The following is a 23041-nucleotide window of genomic DNA, read 5'->3' as shown; positions in this document are numbered from 1 at the left end:
CTAATTCACTTCTATTTTGTGTGGTTTCAATTATTCCCTCTGATACAAATTTCTCAGGATTGAAATGTGATGGGAACTAAACCTAAGAAAACATGGGCATGGGAGTCCAGGAAAGGAGATGAGGAACACACACAAGTGAACATAATCTACATCCCTTCACAGTCTAAGGAACTCCCTCCGTGAGCCCACAGCTACATACGTGTACCCTGGGCACACACAATCCCTAAGGGTCAGAGGGTTATTAGAAGGGTGGCAGCCTCCCAGCACTCAGGGCTGGTGTGCCAAAGCCCTCAATTTGCCAAGGGAACACCAACTAAGCTTTCATATTATACAACAGGTTCTAAACAAAATACAAATCCTTGGTATTAAGTTATACAGATTTTTAGTCACAGAGTGCATCACTCTAAAACACAGTATTTGGGTGTTAAGTCACTTGTTTAATGTCAGAACTACAAGATTCAGAGAATGTAAACTTCTCTGGATCTGAAATCTACATCACTAAAAAGGCTCAAATAATCAGAATCCTGTAGCAGAAAAGCTCTTGATTCCAGGGTTGCTCTCCTGCTTTGGTTTCTGTTTTGAATGGTTCCATGTAGCAGAGGGAAGGGAGAGCCAGCCCAGGCCCCAACACCTCTCAACAGGCACCAATGTGTGTCCTGCAACACAGACAGCTTGAAACTCTGGCCCTGCCTCTGAAGCATCAGAGACACATGCACGCACATTCACAGAAAAGCATGTTCTCATTTGTTCAATATTTTGAATAAGCACATGGTATGCCAGTTTTAAGACTACATAACATAATAGTACATTGATTTAGTTGTCCCATGGTTCTAGAAAGTCCAGAGGCTTGTACATGTGTGTGTCTGGCAAAGCTAAAACCTCCCAGTTAGGTTTCAGTGTTTCTGCATAAAAAACATGGCCAAAAAAAAAAAAAAAAAAAAAGAAGAAGAAGAACATGACATGGCCATCTGATGCACTGGTAACAGTAGTGAGGAAGATGGTGTTGCAGGTGTGAAGCGGATTCAGCCATGACTAAGAGCTGGGCAAGTTACTCAGCCTCCCTATCTGCACGTCACCTCCCTGTCTGCCACAGAGATGATAGGGTCACATGAGGAGCAGATGAGTTAAGATTCATTAAGGGTGCTAGCAGTGCCAGCACAAGGGAAGCATTCTAACAGTACTTGTAAAATAAAAAGTATACTAAACATGTAAAAAAGGTGATAGGAATACTTTTTATGCTAATGTCTGTTTTACATATGAGAAGTATACAGAACAAAATACACCTAGGATAGTATCTGACTGGAAAAGGACAGGTGCACTGGCTTAGACAGACAGTAGTCTTGGTAAATGTCAACCATGAATGGCTTGGACAGGGAGCAGAGAACAGTCCAATTAATGAGAAGTCCAATGATGGATTTTAAGGAAATAAATGCTCTAAACTATTATTCAAAATATTTTAAGAAAATAAAAGTTTCTATCTTTGAAATGTGTATATTTTACAAATTAAGTAATAAATATGTGGAATAAAACTTTAGAACTGAGTGAACGTCATCAAGTCCACCTATTCACGTGATGCCTACAGTATAAAATAACCTATTATTTACACCCAGATCCATTAACACACAACTGTTGGACTGTACATTTAAGACGCTTTCATGGAGGAATTATCATGTGTCCCAAATACCAAGATTATCCCTTCCTGTAATTTCAATTAGATGTCTGTCAGATACAAAGACATGTAGATACACACACACAACCACACATACACACAACCGCACACACACACGCAATCCAAGTGCAGGACAAAGAGAAATGAGGGTACAGGGATAAGACTTGTCACTGGACCCTCCAAATGACCAGAAATCCTTCTCCCAACTACTTGAACCCCCTGCCTTCTCAGATCACTCTGACCTTCCCTGGGCAGCATGCATTGCAGAGAACCCATAGACCATCAGGTAGCAACCACTCGCCTTACTGCTGCTTCCTCCTTGTCAAAGGAACGTACCTGGAGTACTGCTTCCCTCACTCCAGGGGAAGATCTAACATTCTCCAGGCCAGGGCTAGTAAATGACTCCGCTTCTTCACATTTTCTAGAAGTCGGCTCACCCTTCACATTCAATACACCCATTCACAGAGAACTCCAAGCTACTGTGATGAGTCCTTTCCATTCCTAGCTCTCTCCTAGTCTCCCTCTCTCTGACTACTCAGTCCCTGTTTGTGGACTGAACTTCTCAGTACTCCCTGGAAGGTGACAGTCTTTTCTTCTCCCTGTACGCAGTCCTCCTGGGGACCCATTAGCTCAACATCCTTCTGCTCTCCTTTGAATCCCAAATCTCTCCTCTTTGGCCCCATCTCTCTTCCAAGCTCTCCACCTAAATGTTCCTCATAGGCACCTCAAACGGCACACTAATCTCTTCTTCCATTCAATTATAATGGCTTAAAACAAAAAAATCCACAAAATATTCTTGAATATTGTGTCTTTCCTTTGCTCTCCTTGCATCAAGTACTATTGAACCTACCTGCTAAACACATTTCAAAAGTATTTTCCTCTACATCCCTCCAGCCACTAACTGGTAAATGAATGGCCTCCATCACTTCTCACTGTATTACTATAAAAGCCTAGGCTCATTCCTCTCCAAACCAGTCTTTCTCTGATGCTGTGATCTTCTTACAAAGCCAATCAAATTACCCCCCCCCCCCACCCCGCTTAAATGATTCAGAGGTTCTCCACTGCAGGGCCGGGACACTCATCAGCTCTTTATCTCCCCAGGTCACCACTCCCTTCTTCCTTCCACATACACTACACTTTGACATAATTAAATGCTGACATGATGCCAGTAACAAATTTTATTTAACGGTCACCAAAAAAAAGCCAACAGCATTCTGGATATTTTATATGTGTTCACTTACAGCTCACAAAACCCTCCAGAATTCTCATTTTGCAGATAAGTCAAGGAGGTCAGAGAAATTAAGTACTATTTCTGAGGTCAAATCTAAGACACCAGAGTTCACATTTGTGAACACATTTGTCTGACTCCAAAGTTCATGTCTTCCTACCAACAGCAAGGAGAGTGCCATGTATTAACAACCTGGCAAACAGAAGCTCCTGGCCCTTGCCATTGGACAGAGAAATAACAATGACATGAGCACAGGACCCAAAGTCCTGGTTCTCTTGTGGTCCTGCTAGGAACCAGTTCATGTGAATGAGACACTCCAGTTCAGGTGAAACAAGATTATGGCTGAAGTTTGAAGTAATAGAGTTCAGCATATAGTTCTGCCACTGATCAGCTGTGTAACCTCGGGCAAGTTAGTTACATAGGATGATAACAAGCCCTGGCTTGTCCTTGAATAACCAATACCAGCATCCCTTTTCACACTTAATAGTGTCCTGGTTTGGGCAATAAATTATAAGGTTCCCATAATGCTTTACCTCCCCAAACTTCAGTGTCTTCATCTGTAAAATATGGAGAGTTGACCCACCCCTCATTGTGATGCTGTGAGCGCTAGCCCAAGATAACACTTGGGAGTGCTGAGCACATGGACATGTTCAACGAATATTATTAAGTCACTTAAACACCTAATCTCTGTGCTTTAACTTCCCATTTTCAGTGGTTGGACAAAACTGACCTACTATTTCTTAGGGTTTGTTAGTATCAAATAAAAATTAAACATTAGAAAATATGAGGTAATATTAGTAGAGGAAAAAAGTTGTAAAAGTTTGAAAAAAAAAAATGATAAAATCTCCAAAAACGAAAGTTCCCCACCCCACCCCCCTTTTTTTTTTTTTTTGGATCCCAAGGAGAGCAAATCATGCTGATCTGCATGGAGAGGGATAGTTTCCCAGAGCACAGAGAAATGAAATTTGTACAAGTATTTCTTTATTAAGCATTAGCTAAAAGTCTGATTTGTATAAAATACATGTGGAAAGAGCACAGGAGAGGAGGAAAAAGAGGCTGGGTTGCCTACTGCCAGCACCTGCCACCACCTGAACACTCATGGTATGCAGTCTCACGAAACCATGAAGGCAAGTGTGGTAGTTCCCTCAATAGATTAAGAAAGTATCTTTGCCCAAGTCACATAGCCAATACAGAGATTCTGTGCAGGTCCCAAGTCCATTACAAACTGAGGGCACTTACCTATGAAAGCAGAAGCATTCAAGCTCAGAGCAGAGCTATGAGAGAGAAGAGCTCCACCAGCATCCTCCAATACCACCACAGGCCTCAGACAAAATGACAAAAGAACAAAACAAACGAAAGATACCTCATCTTTGATTTCACGATATTAACAAACTAATATTCCATGGGAAGAAAAAGGGAGACTGAACAGCTTTTTGCAGGATCAATTTGTTATAGCAGGGAAAGACTATAAGTTCTGAAAGACTAAAGAACTAAAAGAAAAAGCAAATATCCATGGAATTAAGAACAAAGGAGGACAAAATCATCAATTTATGAAAGTAGAAAATAAACCAACACTGGATTTCAAGAACATAAACTGGGCAAATGCCAAGACTGAGGTCAAATCTTGCTCTGTGAATCATGCATGCTGTCACTACAAAATAATTACATTCATTAATACACTTCAATCCCAGGTCTAATGTTGATTTTATTACGGCTCAGTGCACCAACTCTACATCGAGAAGTACTTTTTCTCATTAAATTTCTGGTTGTGAGGCAAAATCCAGAAATATAATCTTTTAGGCCTGGCATTATGTGAGGTGGAGAGGTTTTCCTGGTAGCACTGAGGGTGTGCGGTGCTGCCCTGGGCCTTCCACCCCCTGAGGAGGCTTCTGGTACAGCAACTAGCACAGGGTTTATGCCTCAGCTCTTTCTGCAGCTACAGAAGAAACAGTTCACTTTCCAAATAACATGTTTCCATTAGTTAATTTTTTAAAGAGATTTTCTTTTATTTATTCATGAGAGACACACAGAGAGGCAGAGACACAGGCAGAGGGAGAAGCAGGCTCCATGCAGGGAGCCTGATGCAGGACCTGATTCCAGGACTCCAGGATCACAACCTAAGCTCAAGGCAGACGCTCAACCACTGAGCCACCCAGATGTCCCTCCATTACTACATTTCTTAAATGCGATGGCATATACAGTCCAGGCTATATTTTTTGGGATAGAGTGGGGCGGGAAATGAGCAAATTCCAGAATCCTGAGGGTAAAGTAGGGTGGACGCTTATTCAATGTAGGCTTTAAATTTTTTAATCTACAGAAAGACTCAAAAATAGGTTAAACCTGCCTCAGAATGTAAGAAACTCAAGTTTCTTTCCTACTTTCTTTGAGCTCCCTCTTCTAATTAGGAAACTGTCACAGAAGCTCAAATATGCACAATACAAATGTTCAAAGGTCCAAATACATCATCTCCACTGCCATTCATAATGATCCTGCGGGTAGTTCCAGAAAGTAAGCCAACAGCACTTCTCTTTAAGGGTGACAGAATCAAAGCACTTGATCAAGTCACCAGGAACCAGGCATCACAAAGTGGAGATTTTTCAGAACAATAAGAATTCTGGCCACCTGACTCCTAATAAAGTATTCTTGCTACACCATCTTGTTCTTAAGCAATATCCCTTCAAAATTCTCAATGAATGCAGTCATAGTTATATAGGTAAAACGTTTCTGGTTCCAGAAGATCATTTCTTCTTTTGGTAAAAGTTTAAAAAATAAAAAGGAAGAAAAGAAAAAATAAGAGTTGTGATTTGAAGACACAAGTAGCTTATTGTTGATGAGAGTTTAAAACTGAATTCATTGGACTGAAGATGCATTATTAATAGCCAAAGACCAGCTACTTTGGAAAACATTTTGGCAATTCCTCAAAATGCTAAATACAGAATGACTGTATATTCCAGTAATTCTACTCCTAGGTATATGCCCAAGAGAAATGAAAATATATCACTACACAAAAACTTGTACAAGAATGTTCATAGCAGCATTATTCCTAACAGTCAAAAGGTGGAACAACCCAAATGTCTATCAACTGACGAATAGATAAATAAAATATGGCCAAGCTAGATGATGAAATAGTATTTTCCATAATAATAATAGTTTTTGCCATAAAAAGGAATACACTACAGTATGGATGCACCCTGAAAACATGCTAAGTGAAAGAAGTCCATCATAAAAGGCTATATTGTAGGATTAGATGAAATGTCCAAAAGAGACAAATCTATAGAGGCAGCAAGCAGAGTAGTAGCTGCCAGGAGTGGGGGGTGGTGGTGGTGGTGGTGGTGATGAAGAACACAGAACACAGAGTGACTGTTAATGAACACAAGATTTCTTTTTGGGGTAATGAGTACGTTCTAAAATTGACTGTGGTAATAGCTGCACAACTCCATGACTATACTAAAAACCATTAAGTTGTATACTTTAAAAAGGTGAATTTTATGATATGTAAACTATCTCAACAAAGCTATTTTTTTTTTAAGATTTTATTTATTTATTCATGATAGTCACACAGAGAGAGAGGGGCAGAGACACAGGCAGAGGGAGAAGCAGGCTCCATGCACCGGGAGCCCGACGTGGGATTCGATCCCGGGTCTCCAGGATCACGCCCTGGGCCAAAGGCAGGCGCCAAACCGCTGCGCCACCCAGGGATCCCAACAAAGCTATTTTTTAAAATAAAAATAGTTAAAAACCAAAACTAAGAAAAAACCTGATGGGATAGACTAGAACTGGAATTTTTACTGTATCAGTACAAATTAACAATTTCTAGTTATTAATTTACTAGTTATGTTTGCTGAATGGGCCAGCTAGGAGCACTGAACTGACACCCCAGCAGCGATGAGTACACCTGAACTCTAGGTCTGGGTTTCTACTACTGCTTGTCACTGAAAAAGAAAAAAAATCAGAGAAATGGCTGATTCCAGGGCTGACCTAGGGAGGTACAAGGTGAGCCTGTAATATCCTACTATGCTAAAAAGCAAGAGAGTGCTAAAAAAGAAAGAGAGAAAGAGAGACAGAGACAGAGAGGCATACCACAAGAACACAGAGCCAGTTTGAAAAGACTGCCATTAGACAAATCTAGGGAAATGTGAGTATCAAAACAATTAAGCACAGGAACAGCTATAAATCACTGATAAAACAGAAATCCAGAAGTCCATACTAAAGATGGATGGATGGTAGGATGGGTGGATGGGAAGAAAGGGTTTACCCTGAGGGCAGAATGATGACTGCCAAAGGGCTGGGAAGTTAGCATTCTGTATTCAAAATATAAATATTGGTTTAAGCAAGAATGATCAATAGATGCTAAATCTGGGGTTGGAGGTAAGATGCAGGATATTTGTTTGCATAGTCCATAGACTGCTTATTAGTTGGCAGGGGAAAAGCTTTTAAAATACGGGGTAGAGAATTTGGACGGCACCTTGCAGGGTGATCAAAATCAACATTGCCAATGAAGTCAGAAGAATATCCTGTCTCCAGATTTGAAACACAAAGCAGCGCAAGGAGCATTCCATTCAGGCTGTAAATGTTCTCCCAGTTCCTTCAGACAAATCCAAAACAGGAAACATTCTGTTAAAAAAAAAATGGGGTGCCTGGGTGGCTCAGTCAGTTAAGCATCTGACTCTTGGTTTCAGCTTAGGTCATGATCCCATGGCTGTGAGATCAAGCCCTGCATTGGGCTCCATGCCGAGTGGGGAGTCTGCTAGAAGATTTTCTCCCTCTGCCCCCATCCCAATGAATAAATCTTTTAAAAACCAAACAAAAAACACCTAGCCCTGTATTCTTCAACAATGTTAGTGTCATGAAATACACGGAAAGGCTGAGGATCTCTCCAGATTAAAGGGCACTGAGGGGCACACCAACTAAGTGTCATGTGTGATCCTGGATTGAGAGCAGTACCAGAGGAAAACAGGCTACACAGGACATGATGAGGCCACTTTAACACAGCTGCATTATAGACAATTAAAAAGAACTGTACCAATGTTTAATCCCTGATTTTGATAACAATATTGTAGTTACACAGAGAATACCCTTGTTCTTAGGAAATACACAGTAAAATATTTAATACTGTACTTTAAAGGGAGTGATGCAGGTAATTCCCAAACAATTCAGAGAAAATATATAGGATAATGATCAGAGGATGAGTAGAATCTGGATAAAAGGTATATGGGAATTTTTTGTACTATTATTATTACAACTTCTAGAAGTTTGAAATCTTTCAAAAAAGTTAAATATATACATATATACATGTAAAAGTTACACATGCTTCTCTATAACTACCTAACACATGTAACACATAAAACTTTATATAATATACATATGTGTAAAAATATTTCTATAAAGTAAAAGAACAGGGTGGGAACCTCTGCTCAAAGGGCAAGGGGTAGAGAGTTTGCTTTCTAAAGAGCTTTTCTTGCAAAGTTCTTGCTCCTTCTCAGACCTCCTGTTTTTCCTTTGCTTTCTCTACTCCAGAAATCCCTAAGCAAGATGCTAAAGTTGAAACTGAGGTCAAGAGAGTGAGAAGTGAAAAATAAGATGACACAGTAAAAAGGGTACCTGTCCAGCTCACATAAGCAACAGTAGTGAATCCTCTACCCCTAGAAAATGACAACAAAGGACCTGGGAAGTCACAGGTTGAGGGCATCTAAGAACAGCTCTTTTCACCCATCCAGCAGTGTCTAAGCAATGAAAACCAGGAAACCGTGGTCAAGAATTTGTGCCGTCTACAGATAAGATCCTAACAGCGCATACAAAAGATCATGGTTTCAAACTCAGCAATGCCCCCTGACAACATGCCATGAATTCTCTAGGACAAATCCTAACACTGGTTCAGTGACCCCTTCACTTGTATGGCTCATCAAAGAAACTGCAGTTTTCAAAATGACTTACGGAGGCATCAGGGAAGCAATTCCACCTGTCAGCTATCTTGTATTTGTACAGACTATTATTACATTTCACAAGCGTCACTTTATTTGTGCCACCTGATGAGTGACAGAATGAAGGGGAAGGATGAGTGTGGTGGAAACAGGAGAGAAACAGGACAAGCGAAAGTGTTCTAGAGACATAACCAAGGCCCTCAAAGACCTGATGTCTTACAGACTCTCATCTGTATCAACATTATCAACGTATACACCATTATCATTTCTAGATACTCTAAAACAAAACAAAACAAAACAAAACTGAGAGGAAACAAAGCATGTCCCCTATTTCAATATCCTGTGTCAAGTATTATGAGGATGTGAGAATCAAAGTATCTAAGATTCCCTTAGTGAGCTGTGAAAATCCTATAATTTTGTATCACTACAACCTTCCTATAAATGTGAAGTTATTCCAAAATATGAGGTGGATCCTTTGGTCTTCCTGGACTTTTAAAAATCTTACTGAGATTAAAATCTTAGGGAGGCTTCTTTCACACTGTCCAAGCATATTGTATTGATGCTAACATAGCATTTCTTAAATTTGTATTCTATTAAGAGCAAATTTCCCAGAGAGGCAAAGCAAAGTTTAGAATTTTTTAAATTTCAGTTCCTGGATCAAACTCACTTCATTCTTTGACTTCTTATGGCTTAAGAGATATAGGAATATAACAGAATAAACATTGTTTTAGAAGGAATATACCCCTATCTCATTCAAAGCTGGAAGGCAGAAATCAATTCAGAATTTAACTAGTTTGGACCCTCAACTTTATGGTCAACTAATATTCAATAAAGGAGGAAAGACTATCCACTGGAAGAAAGACAGCCTCTTCAATAAATGGTGCTGGGAAAATTGGACATCCACATGCAGAAGAATGAAACTAGACCAACTCCCTTGCACCATACACGAAGATAAACTCAAAATGGATGAAAGATCTAAATGTGAGACAAGATTCCATCAAAATCCTAGAGGAGAACACAGGCAACACCCTTTTTGAACTCAGTAACTTCTTGCAACATACATCCCACGAAGGCAAAAGAAACAAAAGCAAAAATGAACTATTGGGACTTCATCAAGATAAGAAGCTTTTGCACAGCAAAGGATACAGTCAACAAAACTAAAAGACAACCTACAGAATGGGAGAAGATATTTGCAAATGATGTATCAGATAAAGGGCTAGTTTCCAAGATCTATAAAGAACTTATTAAACTCAACACCAAAGAAACAAACAATCCAATCATGAAATGGGCAAAAGACATGAAGAGAAATCTCACAGAGGAAGACATAGACATGGCCAACACGCACATGAGAAAATGCTCTGAATCACTTGCCATCAGGGAAATACAAATCAAAACCACAATGAGATACCACCTCACACCAGTGAGAATGGGGAAAATTAACAAGGCAGGAAACAACAAATGTTGGAGAGGATGCAGAGAAAAGGGAACCCTCTTACACTATTGGTGGGAATGTGAACTGGTGCAGCCACTCTGGAAAACTGTGTGGAGGTTCCTCAAAGAGTTAAAAATAGACCTGCCCTACACCCAGCAATTGCACTGCTGGGGATTTACCCCAAAGATTCAGATGCAATGAAATGCAGGGACACCTGCACCCCGATGTTTATAGCAGCAATGGCCACAATAGCCAAACTGTGGAAGGAGCCTCGGTGTCCATCGAAAGATCAATGGATAAAGAAGATGTGGTCTATGTATACAATGGAATATTACTCAGCCATTAGAAATGACAAATACCCACCATTTGCTTCAACGTGGATGGAACTGGAGGGTATTATGCTGAGTGAAATGAGTCAATTGGAGAAGGACAAACATTATATGTTCTCATTCATTTGGGGAATATAAATAATAGTGAAAGGGAATAGAAGGGAAGAGAGAAGAAATGTGTGGGAAATATCAGAAAGGGAGACAGAACATAAAGACTCCTAACTCTGGGAAACAAACTAGGGGTGGGGTGGAAGGGGAGGAGGGCGGGGGGTGGGGGTGAATGGGTGACGGGCACTGAGGGGGGGCACTTGACAGGATGAGCACTGGGTGTTATTCTGTATGTTGGCAAATTGAACACCAATAAAAAATAAATTTATTATTAAAAAGAAAAAGAATTTAACTAGTTAGGACGACTATGAACTCTCTACACAGCAGTATTCCCAAACAAAATTGGAAAGAATTATTCCATTCTGATCCTAGCAATTATGAAAACACTATATTCATACTCAAAATACCAGAAAGACTTTCATTAGTTTTGGTGCTGAACTTGGAAAATTAAACAGAATTTATCTGTATTCCAATAGGCAATAAAAATAATAACATCAACATATGCATATGGTGTTATAATTAGTTTGCAAATCACCTTCTTTTCCATTATATCATTTGAGTCAGGTAGGCCAATAATTATGTCCCATTCTATGAGACAGGAGAACTGAGACTTTCAGACTTCTTCAAAGTCCCCAAATTATCAGGTGGCAGGTCTAGGGCTTGAGCAAAATCCTTTTGGCTCTAAGTCCAGCTAACAGTGTGACTACTGCTTAACTGATAAGTAACATCCTATAGTTACTTTATTCTCTCACAAAGTTTCTAGAACTATCACCTGTCTCATTATTAAGACAAATACTATCATTGTTTTCCATGAGTGTAAGGTAGGCCAGCCATTCAACTTCTGATTCATTCTTTTTTAATACCTTTTTTTTTAAAACTTCTTAGAATGATCAAATCACTTTAGGTATGCTGTTACCAAGTGACAAGAGGATGTCATAGAAATATTAGCACAAAGTAAAAGGCATGAATTTTCCCTAAGTTTCAAGGGTGATTCTAGACTGGACGCCTGCAATGTGCCACTCACAATTTATAAAGAGAGATCTACACATTCTAATTAAAAGATTCATTGAAATAACTAACCTTAAACAAAAAGTAAAGCCGAAACTTTAGTAAATGTTGAATGAAGTAGAAACTTTAAACAAAGCTCTTTACCCAGCCCTCTTTTAAAAACCTAAATGTCATTCATAATGTATTACATTTTCCTATAACTATTAATACTAATTACTTTAAAACATAGAAAGATGATTAGTTGAATATGAATCTTCATAATTCACCCTGACTTAACTATCAAAATAACCAAAGAGATTTGAGGTTTATCCTCAAATGGTTTCAAGCTTTAAAATCTATGATAATTCTTTTAGAGGCAGCCTCTTTTTACTTAATCCTTTATGAATGTCTTGGCTCGTCTGGGCCAATTAAATAAAGGCCCATCTCTCTTCCAGCCTGGGTGGTGTTTCATTCTCAACTGATCCTTTCCCTGTTAATGTTCCCAAAGTCTACTCCTGTCACTTGCCAAGGTGTTACTAGCTGGGAGCCAGAAAAGTCTAATTCTCTTCCATCTAGTACAAGCTATTTCCCCCACAGACATTATCCAGGGGTAGAGTTGACCACACTTACATTCTAAAATGGCTTACCTAGAGCCACTGCTTTCATTTTTCTTAAATAGTAGCTAGTCTCTTGTAGATTTTCTTAGCAACATGTACTGATTAGGTTTTTCAGAACATGATGGAGAAATTAAAGAAACAGCACCCCTCAAAATAAAGCCACTAAAAAAGAGGTTTTATAAGCAAGGGCAAAGAATAACCATCATTCCACAGTTCAACAACAAATTAGATTACAAATTTTTGTTAGGGCCAGTATTCAGAAATGAGTTCTAGAAACTATCCTATAAAAATTTAATTATAAATATCATCTCTAACTTTAGATAAAAAAGCTTAACAACCTCTGTCCAAGTGAGAACTGATAAATAGTACCTACCTAGCATGGTTACTAAATAGGTTAAACCAATTAGAACAGACCCAGACACAAACATGGTAATCAACAGACTACTGATGATGACAATTCATCCTTTGTCTAGTGTTCTAACTTATAACACCCAGGTGTCTAAGAACCTGAACACAGATGGTTTATTGGCCTAATTTGAATCTGCAGTAACTTCACTCCAATTATATTCCAGTCGGTTGGAATGGCGCATTCCAATGGCTTTTCTCAGCACATGCAAAACCAATATGCTACTTTACAACTAGGTCTATTCACAAACTAGAGGGTAATACTGTTACACAGTCATCTGTTATGTAAGACAGCACAGAGATTTATATAGGAAGTACATTAGAGCAGATGTCAACAGCTGTGTAATTTCACTCTTTGTATCAGGAGATGAGATGTTTTACAGAGGTCTGAAGGCTGAGGGCTGAGCTGGCTTACAATACATAGCCTACCATTCTAATCCATATTCTGGGTACAAGAGATATTTACCCAGTGTGTACCCAGGACTGTATCAACACAAAGTGTGAGGTTAAGTTGGAGAAATATCCAAACAGATCTGCAGGTCAGCACTATGACAGCACATCTCTGTCTCATTAGCCACAATCAGAAAAGGGTGGCATGGGCTAACTCCTACCCTCCTCTTTCTTCAAAACACCTTTATAATAGAGCTGCAATGACCAAGAAAGGCAGCTTGTCTGCAGTTTCAGCTCATCTCTTCTTTGCAAGTTCCTTGTCAGATTTGCTAATGAGTCAGAAAGCACCTACCCCAGAGCATCAAGCAGGCAAAGAAATGAAAGATAAGGATTTATAAAATTAGTTCAAATCACTCAAACTTCTATGTCTAGGTATATACTGTTTTTTTTTTTTTAAATAATGCTTATGTTTTTCTTGTGACATAAATTTTAATTTCACAGAGACTTTACACATTGATGCTTCAAAATTTGAGAAGGCCAGGGAAGAGGTCGCAAATGCTTTAAGAATCCAATAAAAATTACAGACCCTCTCTCTGACCCTTCCGACACTGTACAGGTATATCTATACTGACTTGCCTAAGAAGGAATTATCAATCTCCCAAGGGTGAACCATGGAGCCCCTTTGAGAGCTTGGGCCTGGCTTATGAATTTTTCAACTGCATTTTGTCCAGATCTCCAACGGGCAGGGAAGGCAGTATTATAGCTAGAAGTCTCTTTAACACAGCTTCAGTGCCAAGTACTTCAAAATCCACAAAAACTTATATGCAAACAGTTTAGAAATTCTGAGAAAGTCCTTGTAAGGTCAAATACATCATTATTCTTTTCAATATGAGAATTTATAGCATGCTTCTTTTGGTAATTCACCTACTTCATCATTCCATACCTCATGGAGACAGTTTTCTTTCCTACATAAAGAGGCATATATTTAGAAGGAGAGGAAAGTGGCAGGTCTCCACATTCCTGAGGGGTAGAGGTTGGGGTGTTCCAGGGTGGAGAGGTGTTAGTGGGAGGGCAGACAGAGCAGAGACTGGAGCCAGCCAGTGGCATCTGCCCCTCCAGGAAGAACAAAGTACCTCAAAGAGACACTTCATGCCTAGCCAGCAGGGGATGGAGATATTGCTCAGAACTGGCCAAAAGACTAGAGCTGAACTTTTTAAATCCTTTTAAAACTAAAGTATTATCCAGTTTATTCTTTCTGCAGGAACTCTAAGAACAAAGGGACTCTGCTGGACCTCTAAATACCTATTAAGGAGAGGAAAGAATATGTGGAGACAATAGCCTCATGGAAACAATTATGTGTTTATTCAAACAGAAGTGAATTACAGGGAGAAAAATGGTAATGGCGGTGGCGGGGTGGGGGGTAGTAGAAGAAGGAAAGAATTAGAAATTTAACAGAAGTGACTTTCATTTGGACCTGTGTAGTGTGTGCTATGGTATTGTTCATACATACCTTCCCGTGAACAACAGCAGTTTGGGGCTTCTGGAAAAACACTTTGGACAGTGGAAATACCAAGCCATACTTGCCCAATTACAAACCAAACTGAGCATATGTACATCACAACATTCTTCACATTCTTCCACGTACTGACAAAATACATGAACCCTTTGCACCTACTCCAGACATGGTTATTTAAGCTCTTTACACAGTATAGTCATTATGAAGAACACAAGGAGACAACTTCACTTACATGGTTAATGAAGAGACTCTTGCGTTTTTCTCTCACTGTGAAAACAAAAGATGCGACAGAAATGTTACATGCCTGCATGCTAACCCCTTGCAGACTGCTGAGGACTAGGCCTCTTGTGTCACAGTCCCATCCTTCCACCAACCAACATACCCAGGTGCTCAATTACCATATGTAAGACTATGTGACCTGCACAAATGCAGATCTGAACTTGGCTAACAGAGCAAAATATATACCCAGTTAAAGTATGGCAACTGCAGCTACGATTAGCTACGTAGTAATAGCTTTCCAATAACTAAATTAATTAGTAATTTCATAAAACTTGATGCTTCCATTAATTTAGGATGATTAACCAGTAATAAGACTATTTATTTCTAACTCAACCAAACCTATAAAGATCCACACAATTTGGGTGAAATATATAATAATAATAATAATAATACATGCAACAGCATTAAGACACAGGAAAGATAATGTACATCAGAAGTGTTATTTATCATGGAAACCAACTGCGCTGAGTGCTGGGTGCTAATGAATAAAACCAGGCAGTATCCTCTCCTTCGGTAAGGCTGGTAAAATCCACAATAAAAAATACTGCCCTGTCTAAAAGAGCATTTCTCCTCCTACTGTCTGTGCATCATGGCTCAGCCTTCCCTACATCAGACCTTAGCGTTTCCCAAGTCCTTAGCCCCAAAGATGTAGAAGGGTGTCAGTGAAACCAGAGGATTATTAAAATAACCTAGGAGCACTGAGTTTTGCCTCTTTTTTCCTAAAGACTTACTTTTGAGGGTACATATTAGTCACCCGGCATATTTATTGAGTAGGGCACTACAGAGGAGATGAAGACCAGGTTTCCTTCAAGGGGATGACATCTTTGGTTCCTGGGAATCCAAAATGCTACCTCATACAAACTGCATACAAATCCAGTTCATCTGAGGAGGAAATTTTTTTTTCTTGGTAGTCAGTCCATGACCCAAGTGCAGAATGTTGTGCCCAAGATCACGAATCCGGGAAACCAAGGAGCCGACACCGATGCAAACACACGAGGGTTTATTTACAAGCTCGAGCCTGGGTCCAAGTGTACCCGACACAGCGGAGCAGGGACTTGGACGCTGAGACTAAGAGCCTTAGCAACTTTATAGGGGCCGGTGGCCAATGGGATACGCAGAAAGTTGCACAGTCATGCTGGTCCACTGAGCCGGATTTCCAGTTAGGGTGTGCCCTGGCCTTTCTTTCTTTTCTTTCTTTTCTTTTCTTTTTTCTTTCTTTCTTTCTTTCTTTCTTTCTTTCTTTCTTTCTTTCTTTCTTTCTTTCTTTCTTTCTTTCTTTCTTTCTTTCTTTCTTTCTTCTTTCTTTCTCTTTTCTTTCTCTTTCTTTCTTTCTCTTCTTTCTTTCTTTCTTTCTTTCTTTCTTTCTTTCTTTCTTTCTTTCTTTCTTTCTTTCTTTCTTATTTATTTATTTATTTATTTATGATAGACACAGAGAGAGAGAAAGAGAGGCAGAGGGAGAAGCAGGCTCCATACCGGGAGCCCAACGTGGGACTCGATCCCGGGACTCCAAGATCGTGCCCTGGGCCAAGGCAAGCGCCAAACCGCTGAGCCACCCGGGGATCCCTGCCCTGGTCTTTGACTAGGGCGGGGCAGTATCACTGAGCCGGATTTCCGATTAGGGCATGTCCTAGGCTTGACTAGGGCAGGGCAGTGCCCTAAGTAATAAGCAGGTCAGCACAAGCCGGGTGCAGCTCAAAATAGAGTCAGTCCTGCTCTGCTTGTCCAGGGGTAGGGGATTTTGTTAAATTTCCTGGGTCCCACACGGAATCACTAGTTTTCCAAAGCCCTGCAGCTGATCTGCCGGAGGGGGCTTGGGAAATGCTTTCCTATGTTTACATTCTGTTCTTCAATTCACAAGGAAACATTTTGCTTTTCCTTAGAAGTCCTGTCATCTGTGGCATGAAGGCTGTCCCTCTTCCTATCTCAAAGATGCTTGAAATACAAAGCAAAAACCAACTTGAGGATCATGCTGAGAGAAGGTACTTACACGTGGCCATCAGATGGATTCATCTGCAGGCCACTGGCATGCACTGCACACAGAATGTGAGGCACCCTGGCCATGCCAGTGGCCAAACCAGCACCCCGGGAACTCAAGAGCATATACAACAGCAGCAGATCATGTCTGCTATTCACAGTGTGGAGGCTGCATGATTTTTTTTGACCTAATTCCAAATAAGCATCATTCACACATGAACCACAACAGTAGAAAAATGAGGCTCTGGTAGGAAGCACTGTGTTTGTAACTGGCATATTACTTTGTATGCCTGGGTGTATTCTCTGCAGTGTGTGTACATGTGCATGTTTTGCTTAAATCAATTTGATACTAAATTATGTATCTATTCAAGGTTGTTCTACCACATAGGGGTCTGATGACATTTCTATGGTGGTTTTTCCATTGGCTGAAGGGATCTGGAAACACTTTCTGCACAGGTAGTAGACTTGACAAAGTTTCTAGCAAATTTCATAGGTGACATTTAGTTCTTCCTAGGGTCTCCCAGAAATAGGTTTGTGCAGAGGGTGTATATCTCCCAATTATGGCAACTGCCTCCAAGGGCACTTTAATGCCCTGTATCACCTAGCCTCCAAAAGATAAAAGATATCCATGCCTCAAGGAATATTAGAGCTTCTTTTGTTGTTGTTGTTGTTGGCTAATATTATTTAGTAGAGCTTCTTATATATGGGCACTGTTGAAAAAATTAAGCATTATTCAGAAAAAGGAGAGAGGGCTAAAAATCAGAATCAGAATCTTCAATAGTATGCGTGGAAAGTTTTAACAATAAAGTTTATATAACAAAAAACAAAAAACCACCCCAAACAAATAGGAATACTGTATAAAAGTATATACTATTCTTGTACATCTACAAAAATAAGTCTCAGGGAAGAATCATGAAGCCCAACTGGTTCCAATTAGAAGAGTGAAAAACAAAATTCACTAAGACCATTATAAAATACCTAAGGATAAAGTACCCAAATCTATTATAGAATATCTTAGGCACTCACTGTTTTTAAACAAATGAATACCTATGCCTTACCCTATTTCACTCAGAGCAACTGGACCTGCTGAATCTGATCTGAAATCTGGGTTCATGGGATTATTTTGTATTCTGTATTATTCTGTAATCCACTCCTAAGAGGGCCTTTCCAAAATCAAGTCTGCATAGTATCTGAAAGGCTTTTCTGTTCATATATCCCTGTAACTGACTTCCTTGTGGAGTGTCTCCTGAATCCCAAAACCAACCACCAGTCCCTTCTCAAATAAAAATAGTTGCCAATATCCATGCTTGTATCAGGTGGCCTGACCATAACTGCCTGGATCTAGGTATATATCCATTCCTAACTGAGCTAATTCTCTCTCCTAGGAATCTGGAGATGTTAAAAGAATTAACACAGAAGGTTTGACTGTGCATCCCTGAAATGGCCTGTTTGCAAGGGAAACCCTAAGCTGGTGTCTGAGAATATGGATTTAGGAAGGGTTTCCTACCATTCCCTAGCTGATAAAAAGTGGCTCATTGTGCTTACATTGTGCAAACAATACGGTTTATGCTAAATACCTGCTTTCCTCCTGGGAGTCTAGAATTTTTGTACATACTGGGCAGAGGCTGCCTACTTAACCAGTCCTCAATAAAAATCCTGGGCACTGGGTCTCTAAGGAGCTTTCCTGGCTGGCACATGTTACAGGTTGTCACTGGGGAAACCTAGCACATCCTGTGTGACTCTACCTGGAGAGTACTCTTGGAAGCCTATAGTATTTTCTGGACTTCGCCCATGTACCTTTTCCTTATACTGATTTTGCTTTGCATATGTTCTTTGTAATTAGCCATAGCCATGAATGTGAGTATTTTTTGAGGGCTATGACCCCTACTGAATCACCAGAACTGGGCAGGGAGTAGAGAGGATCACTCTGAGGATCTCCAACACACCTGCCATGCAGAAACGAATGGAGGGCAGGAGGGTGATAAGGAGATGGTAGGTGCTTTTAGTCCTTTAGATGGCTTTTAGTCCTTATTTCCCATGACCTGTAAGGTTTCTCAGGTACCCTGGCGCCCTTACAATTAATTATTCCTTTTCCCCTAAGCTAGTAGGAATACGATCAAGACACTACCACAGGAGAAAAAACAATAAGTGGAAATTCTTACACTTGTACCACCAAAAACGATGAATTATACTGCTTAAATTTAAATCTGTCTTTAAAATAAATTTGAAACTACTGAGACCAGTAATCAGTTCTGAAATTCAAACAGCTTTTAGTCATTTTATTTTATGTAATGGTAGTAGCAATATGCCAATTCATTTCTGACATTAGCTTTAATCATTTTAAAACCTGAATATTTTTGCTTACTAATAACACATTCAACCAAAATTCTCCAGAGTTTTTAGAGTTCCTATATAACTGAGGGACTAATAGTCATATTTTGCTTTCCTGGGAAAACAGGCAACAAATTGATGTGGATCATACATCTCACTTTCCTGGAAAAGGAATAGCTCTTTCCCTTTGATCCCATCCACGATGGTTTGTTAACGAAATTTTTAATTAACTATTAAAATAAATCCATAATGACTTAAATAGAAAATATATTTGATGCTTTAAAAATAAGCCATCTAACATTAACAAAAATACTACTGTTGGCATTACGTGTTCTCCAGATAAAATGAGAAAATGGCAGTGTTTGCCATCTGCGATAACCAGAACTTCACTTAGGTTGCTACATGGACATTCCCTTGTCACAATGTCACAGAAGCAAAATTTCTTTACTTTTAAAAGTACAACTTTCTAAAAACAACTTTCTTTCAAAAAACCTAGTGCCTAATTATAGAGGACTGATTAACAATCTAAATGCAATTTCAGCTAACCTCTTTTACAGACAAACATTTAAAAAATTATGGTTTCCACTGTCCCACCTCTAAAACAGATCTTCCAATGGCAAATGTCAGCTACTATTTGACACAAAATGTGAGAACTAAATAAGTCCTAAAATAGATAATCCAACATCCTTCCTTTGAAAATATGAAACAAGCAGCCTGTGCAGGCACAGACAGAGAGTGACTAGCAGGGGGAAGGTAGAGGATGGCTTGCTGGCTTTCCCAGACTCCTTCCTCTGCATGACCCTCCCTCCACAGGGCAGTGTCCCTGCTGCCTGAAACCTGCATGAAATCTGACAACAGATCATTAGGATCCAGTATGAACAAAGTTAAACTGTTCCACAAAGAAAAACTACCTAGCTTGTTAATTACACTGGCTGTGAAGGACTGGCAGGTGGGAGGCCTTGACGACAATGTAAAGAATTACAGAACTTTGTTTTGAGATGTAAAGGTGATTGCTGGGATAGCAGAGCCAGTTGGGACCACTAAAATCTGGTTCAAAAGAAAAGGTTTCCTTTTCCTTTCTTTTTTTTCCTGTGGGTGAGCACAGATCAGGCTTTAAACAATCATAAGTTCATATTAATTTTTCTTATAAGTTTGAGATTATTACACAATCTCCAAAGTTTTCAATAATTCAGTGAATTCAATCACTCACTTAATTCAAAATACAGCCATTGAGTCGCATTAGGGAACACAGCTCGAAGGGAAATGCAAAGATATCCTGAGGTGACAGCCTTTCTAAACTCATAGCTTTACAGGGATGAAAGTTTTGGACACCAGTGACTGGGACACAGATTTGTACAGCGTGGAACACATCCACTCCACACCTATGGGCCCTGTACTGGGTGTCCTGATGAGATCGCTACACAATAAAGTTACTCTCCCGCACCACAGGCCCGCTTCTGCGGAGAACTCCAGCCCTCTCGGAATTGTCCTGAACCTGTATTTAGTTCTAAACTTGGGCAGAGAGGAAGGGGACAATTCTGTACCTTCAAAGTGAAATCTAAATAAGCAAAGCAACAAAAATGAAAAGATAAGAAAAACTGCAAAGATGTCTAGGGCAGAGCAGTCATGAAAGCAGAAGATTCCAGAGGACAGAACAGGTGTCAGAAGCATGTATAGGCATATGGAGAAAACCATTCAAAGATCAAGCGTACATCTAAAAAACTGCCAACTAACTTTGGATGTTTTCTGTTTACCTTGGAGAATATGTAGGGTCAAAGGATTTACTCAGAAGCACAGAAACCTTAATAAAGTGGATTCTTTTAGAATTCTGCTGATATTAAAGAAATGCATGATTATTAAAAAAAATCAGAAAACACTGAGCAGTACAAAGAAAAAGATACAAATAGAATTTAGGTTAGGAAAATACAGAGAAACATCAAGAAAAAACATATAATCCAACAACCCATAGATAACTTAGTATGTTAGTGTGTATCCTCTCAAAATGAGTCTTTTCTCTATATGTACTTACCCAGATGTATTATGTGCATTTTTGCATTTCAATATATTTACATATAAACATGTGCAAATATATACATGTGCACATATGCAAGCACACAAAGAGAAATGCTCTCCATTTTTCTGTTGGTATGTTAGCACTGTCATTGGCTGTATAACAATTCTTTAATAAATATGGGGATTAACCCTTTGCCATACGTATTGCAATATCTTTCCCATTTGATGATTTAATTTTTAGGATGTATTTTGACACAAGTTTTCATTTTTTGGCAATTTCTCCCACAAGTTTATATAAGCTTAAAGCTTACATGCCCCCCTTTCCCATTCTGAGATTCATACTTACTCATACTCTTTCTAGATATTTATAATTATATTCATTACAGTTAACCTACACCTACTTGACCTACTAGAAATCTATTCTGGCACATGGTGCCAAGGTATCACTTGATTTTTTAAGATGAGATTCAAGGTACTCTCTACTTTTCTAAAGAGCTGCTATCAAATGTTGGTTACAACAATTTCAGATCTGACTTCTTCCTGATTTGCTTCCAAGGTGTCTGGAAGCAACTCTTAAATGTGACGGTTGATCTATTTATATCAGAAACATGGACAGAAAAAGATGGTTTGGGCACAGCAGAGCCCAGAGACCACCCTTTCTTCTTCCACTGGTAGTCATCACTTCTCCTGGTCAGACCTAGGTTCAGTGTGAACTGCTGCAGTCCTAAGACATCCTAAGATTGCAGAGACCAAGGTCAGGGAAGAAACTCAATCCAAGTGAGCAAATGCATACCTATACTTCAGAATAAGGACTGCACTTACTGAGAGCCTATGTGGTCTTGGATTCTGTGCTCAGAGCTCTGACAGACTGTGTAGTTGGTCTTCCTGACAATGTCATGAGGAGACACTAACTCTATTTTACTGTGGTTCAGGAAAACCATAGGGATCAGGTGTACAGGATCATACAAACAGTAATGGATGTAAGCTTATGGCTCCAGCAGGTTGATTCCAGAAGGCTGTGCTTTACTACAAGACTGTCTTAGGAAATCTTTCCAAGATATTAGTTGTTCTTATGTGGTGAATGACTCAGACTTATCAAGGTGATTCAGTTGCCTTCCAGATGTCGCAGAGGAGCTGACCAGAAACATCAATCATGTAAGGTAGGCTGTAAACATGAGAAGCTCTGAAAAGTACAGAAAGGATTAGCCTGTACTAAATGAAGGGAGACTGGAGAACCTCACAGTTTAAAAAGGAGAGTCAAAAGAGGTTATAGAAAGTAAGAGTTTATCACTACCAACTAACAAACCTGAGGGCACTGGCAAGCAGCAGGACATAGCTGTGGTAGAGAGGGTATAAAGCTCTATCCCCCTGGGATGAATGACCACCCCTTGCCTCGGCTCCAGGTCTCTGCTCACTGAGCCATTTTCTGACTACTGAAGCTGGGGAAAGCAGAGGCCAGGAGAGACGAAAAAGTGCAAGGCATGCTAAAGAAAAACTGATATCCTGGGGTGTAATTTGGTTTCAGTGGCGTGTGTCCTGTGCAAGCAACTTTCTCCAGACTGGAAGGCACAAGAGATCAGACAATGGAGCAAGGCAATGCTTCCAAGAAAAGTGGGCCACAAAGCCCAAAAAGACTTCCGTTGTCCACGTAACTGACAGGGCTTAGCATGCTGGCATCGCACCACCTTGTGCAGCACAACAGATGACTATAGAGACAGGAAAGCTGTCCTGAGGGTGGGATGGTCGTGTCAAGTTCAGACCTGGGAAGTCCTAATATGCTGCCTGGGCCTGAAAACCCACATTCCCCGGTCCTCAAATAACAGGCCTGCCCCTTTTTAATGA

General features: G+C 39.8%; 1 protein-coding gene across 10 annotated transcripts in view; it reads right to left on the bottom strand.

Moving 5' to 3' along the window:
* The window catches only part of CCNY (cyclin Y), a 334546-nt gene that overhangs the window by 57717 nt on the left and 253788 nt on the right, over nt 1–23041 (bottom strand). For 9 of the 10 annotated variants that reach the window (XM_072825247.1, XM_072825252.1, XM_072825246.1 and 6 more), the window contains one exon: nt 14835–14869. The exons of the other annotated variant lie outside the window; for it this stretch is intronic. In XM_072825247.1, the coding sequence (XP_072681348.1) occupies nt 14835–14869 (35 nt within the window). The remainder of the gene's footprint in view (nt 1–14834; nt 14870–23041) is intronic. 10 annotated transcript variants of the gene reach the window in all.

The sequence above is a fragment of the Canis lupus genome, chromosome 5 (genome assembly GCF_048164855.1).
Source record: "Canis lupus baileyi chromosome 5, mCanLup2.hap1, whole genome shotgun sequence".
NCBI lineage: Eukaryota > Metazoa > Chordata > Mammalia > Carnivora > Canidae > Canis > Canis lupus.
This window is presented reverse-complemented; position numbering and strand designations above follow the sequence as displayed.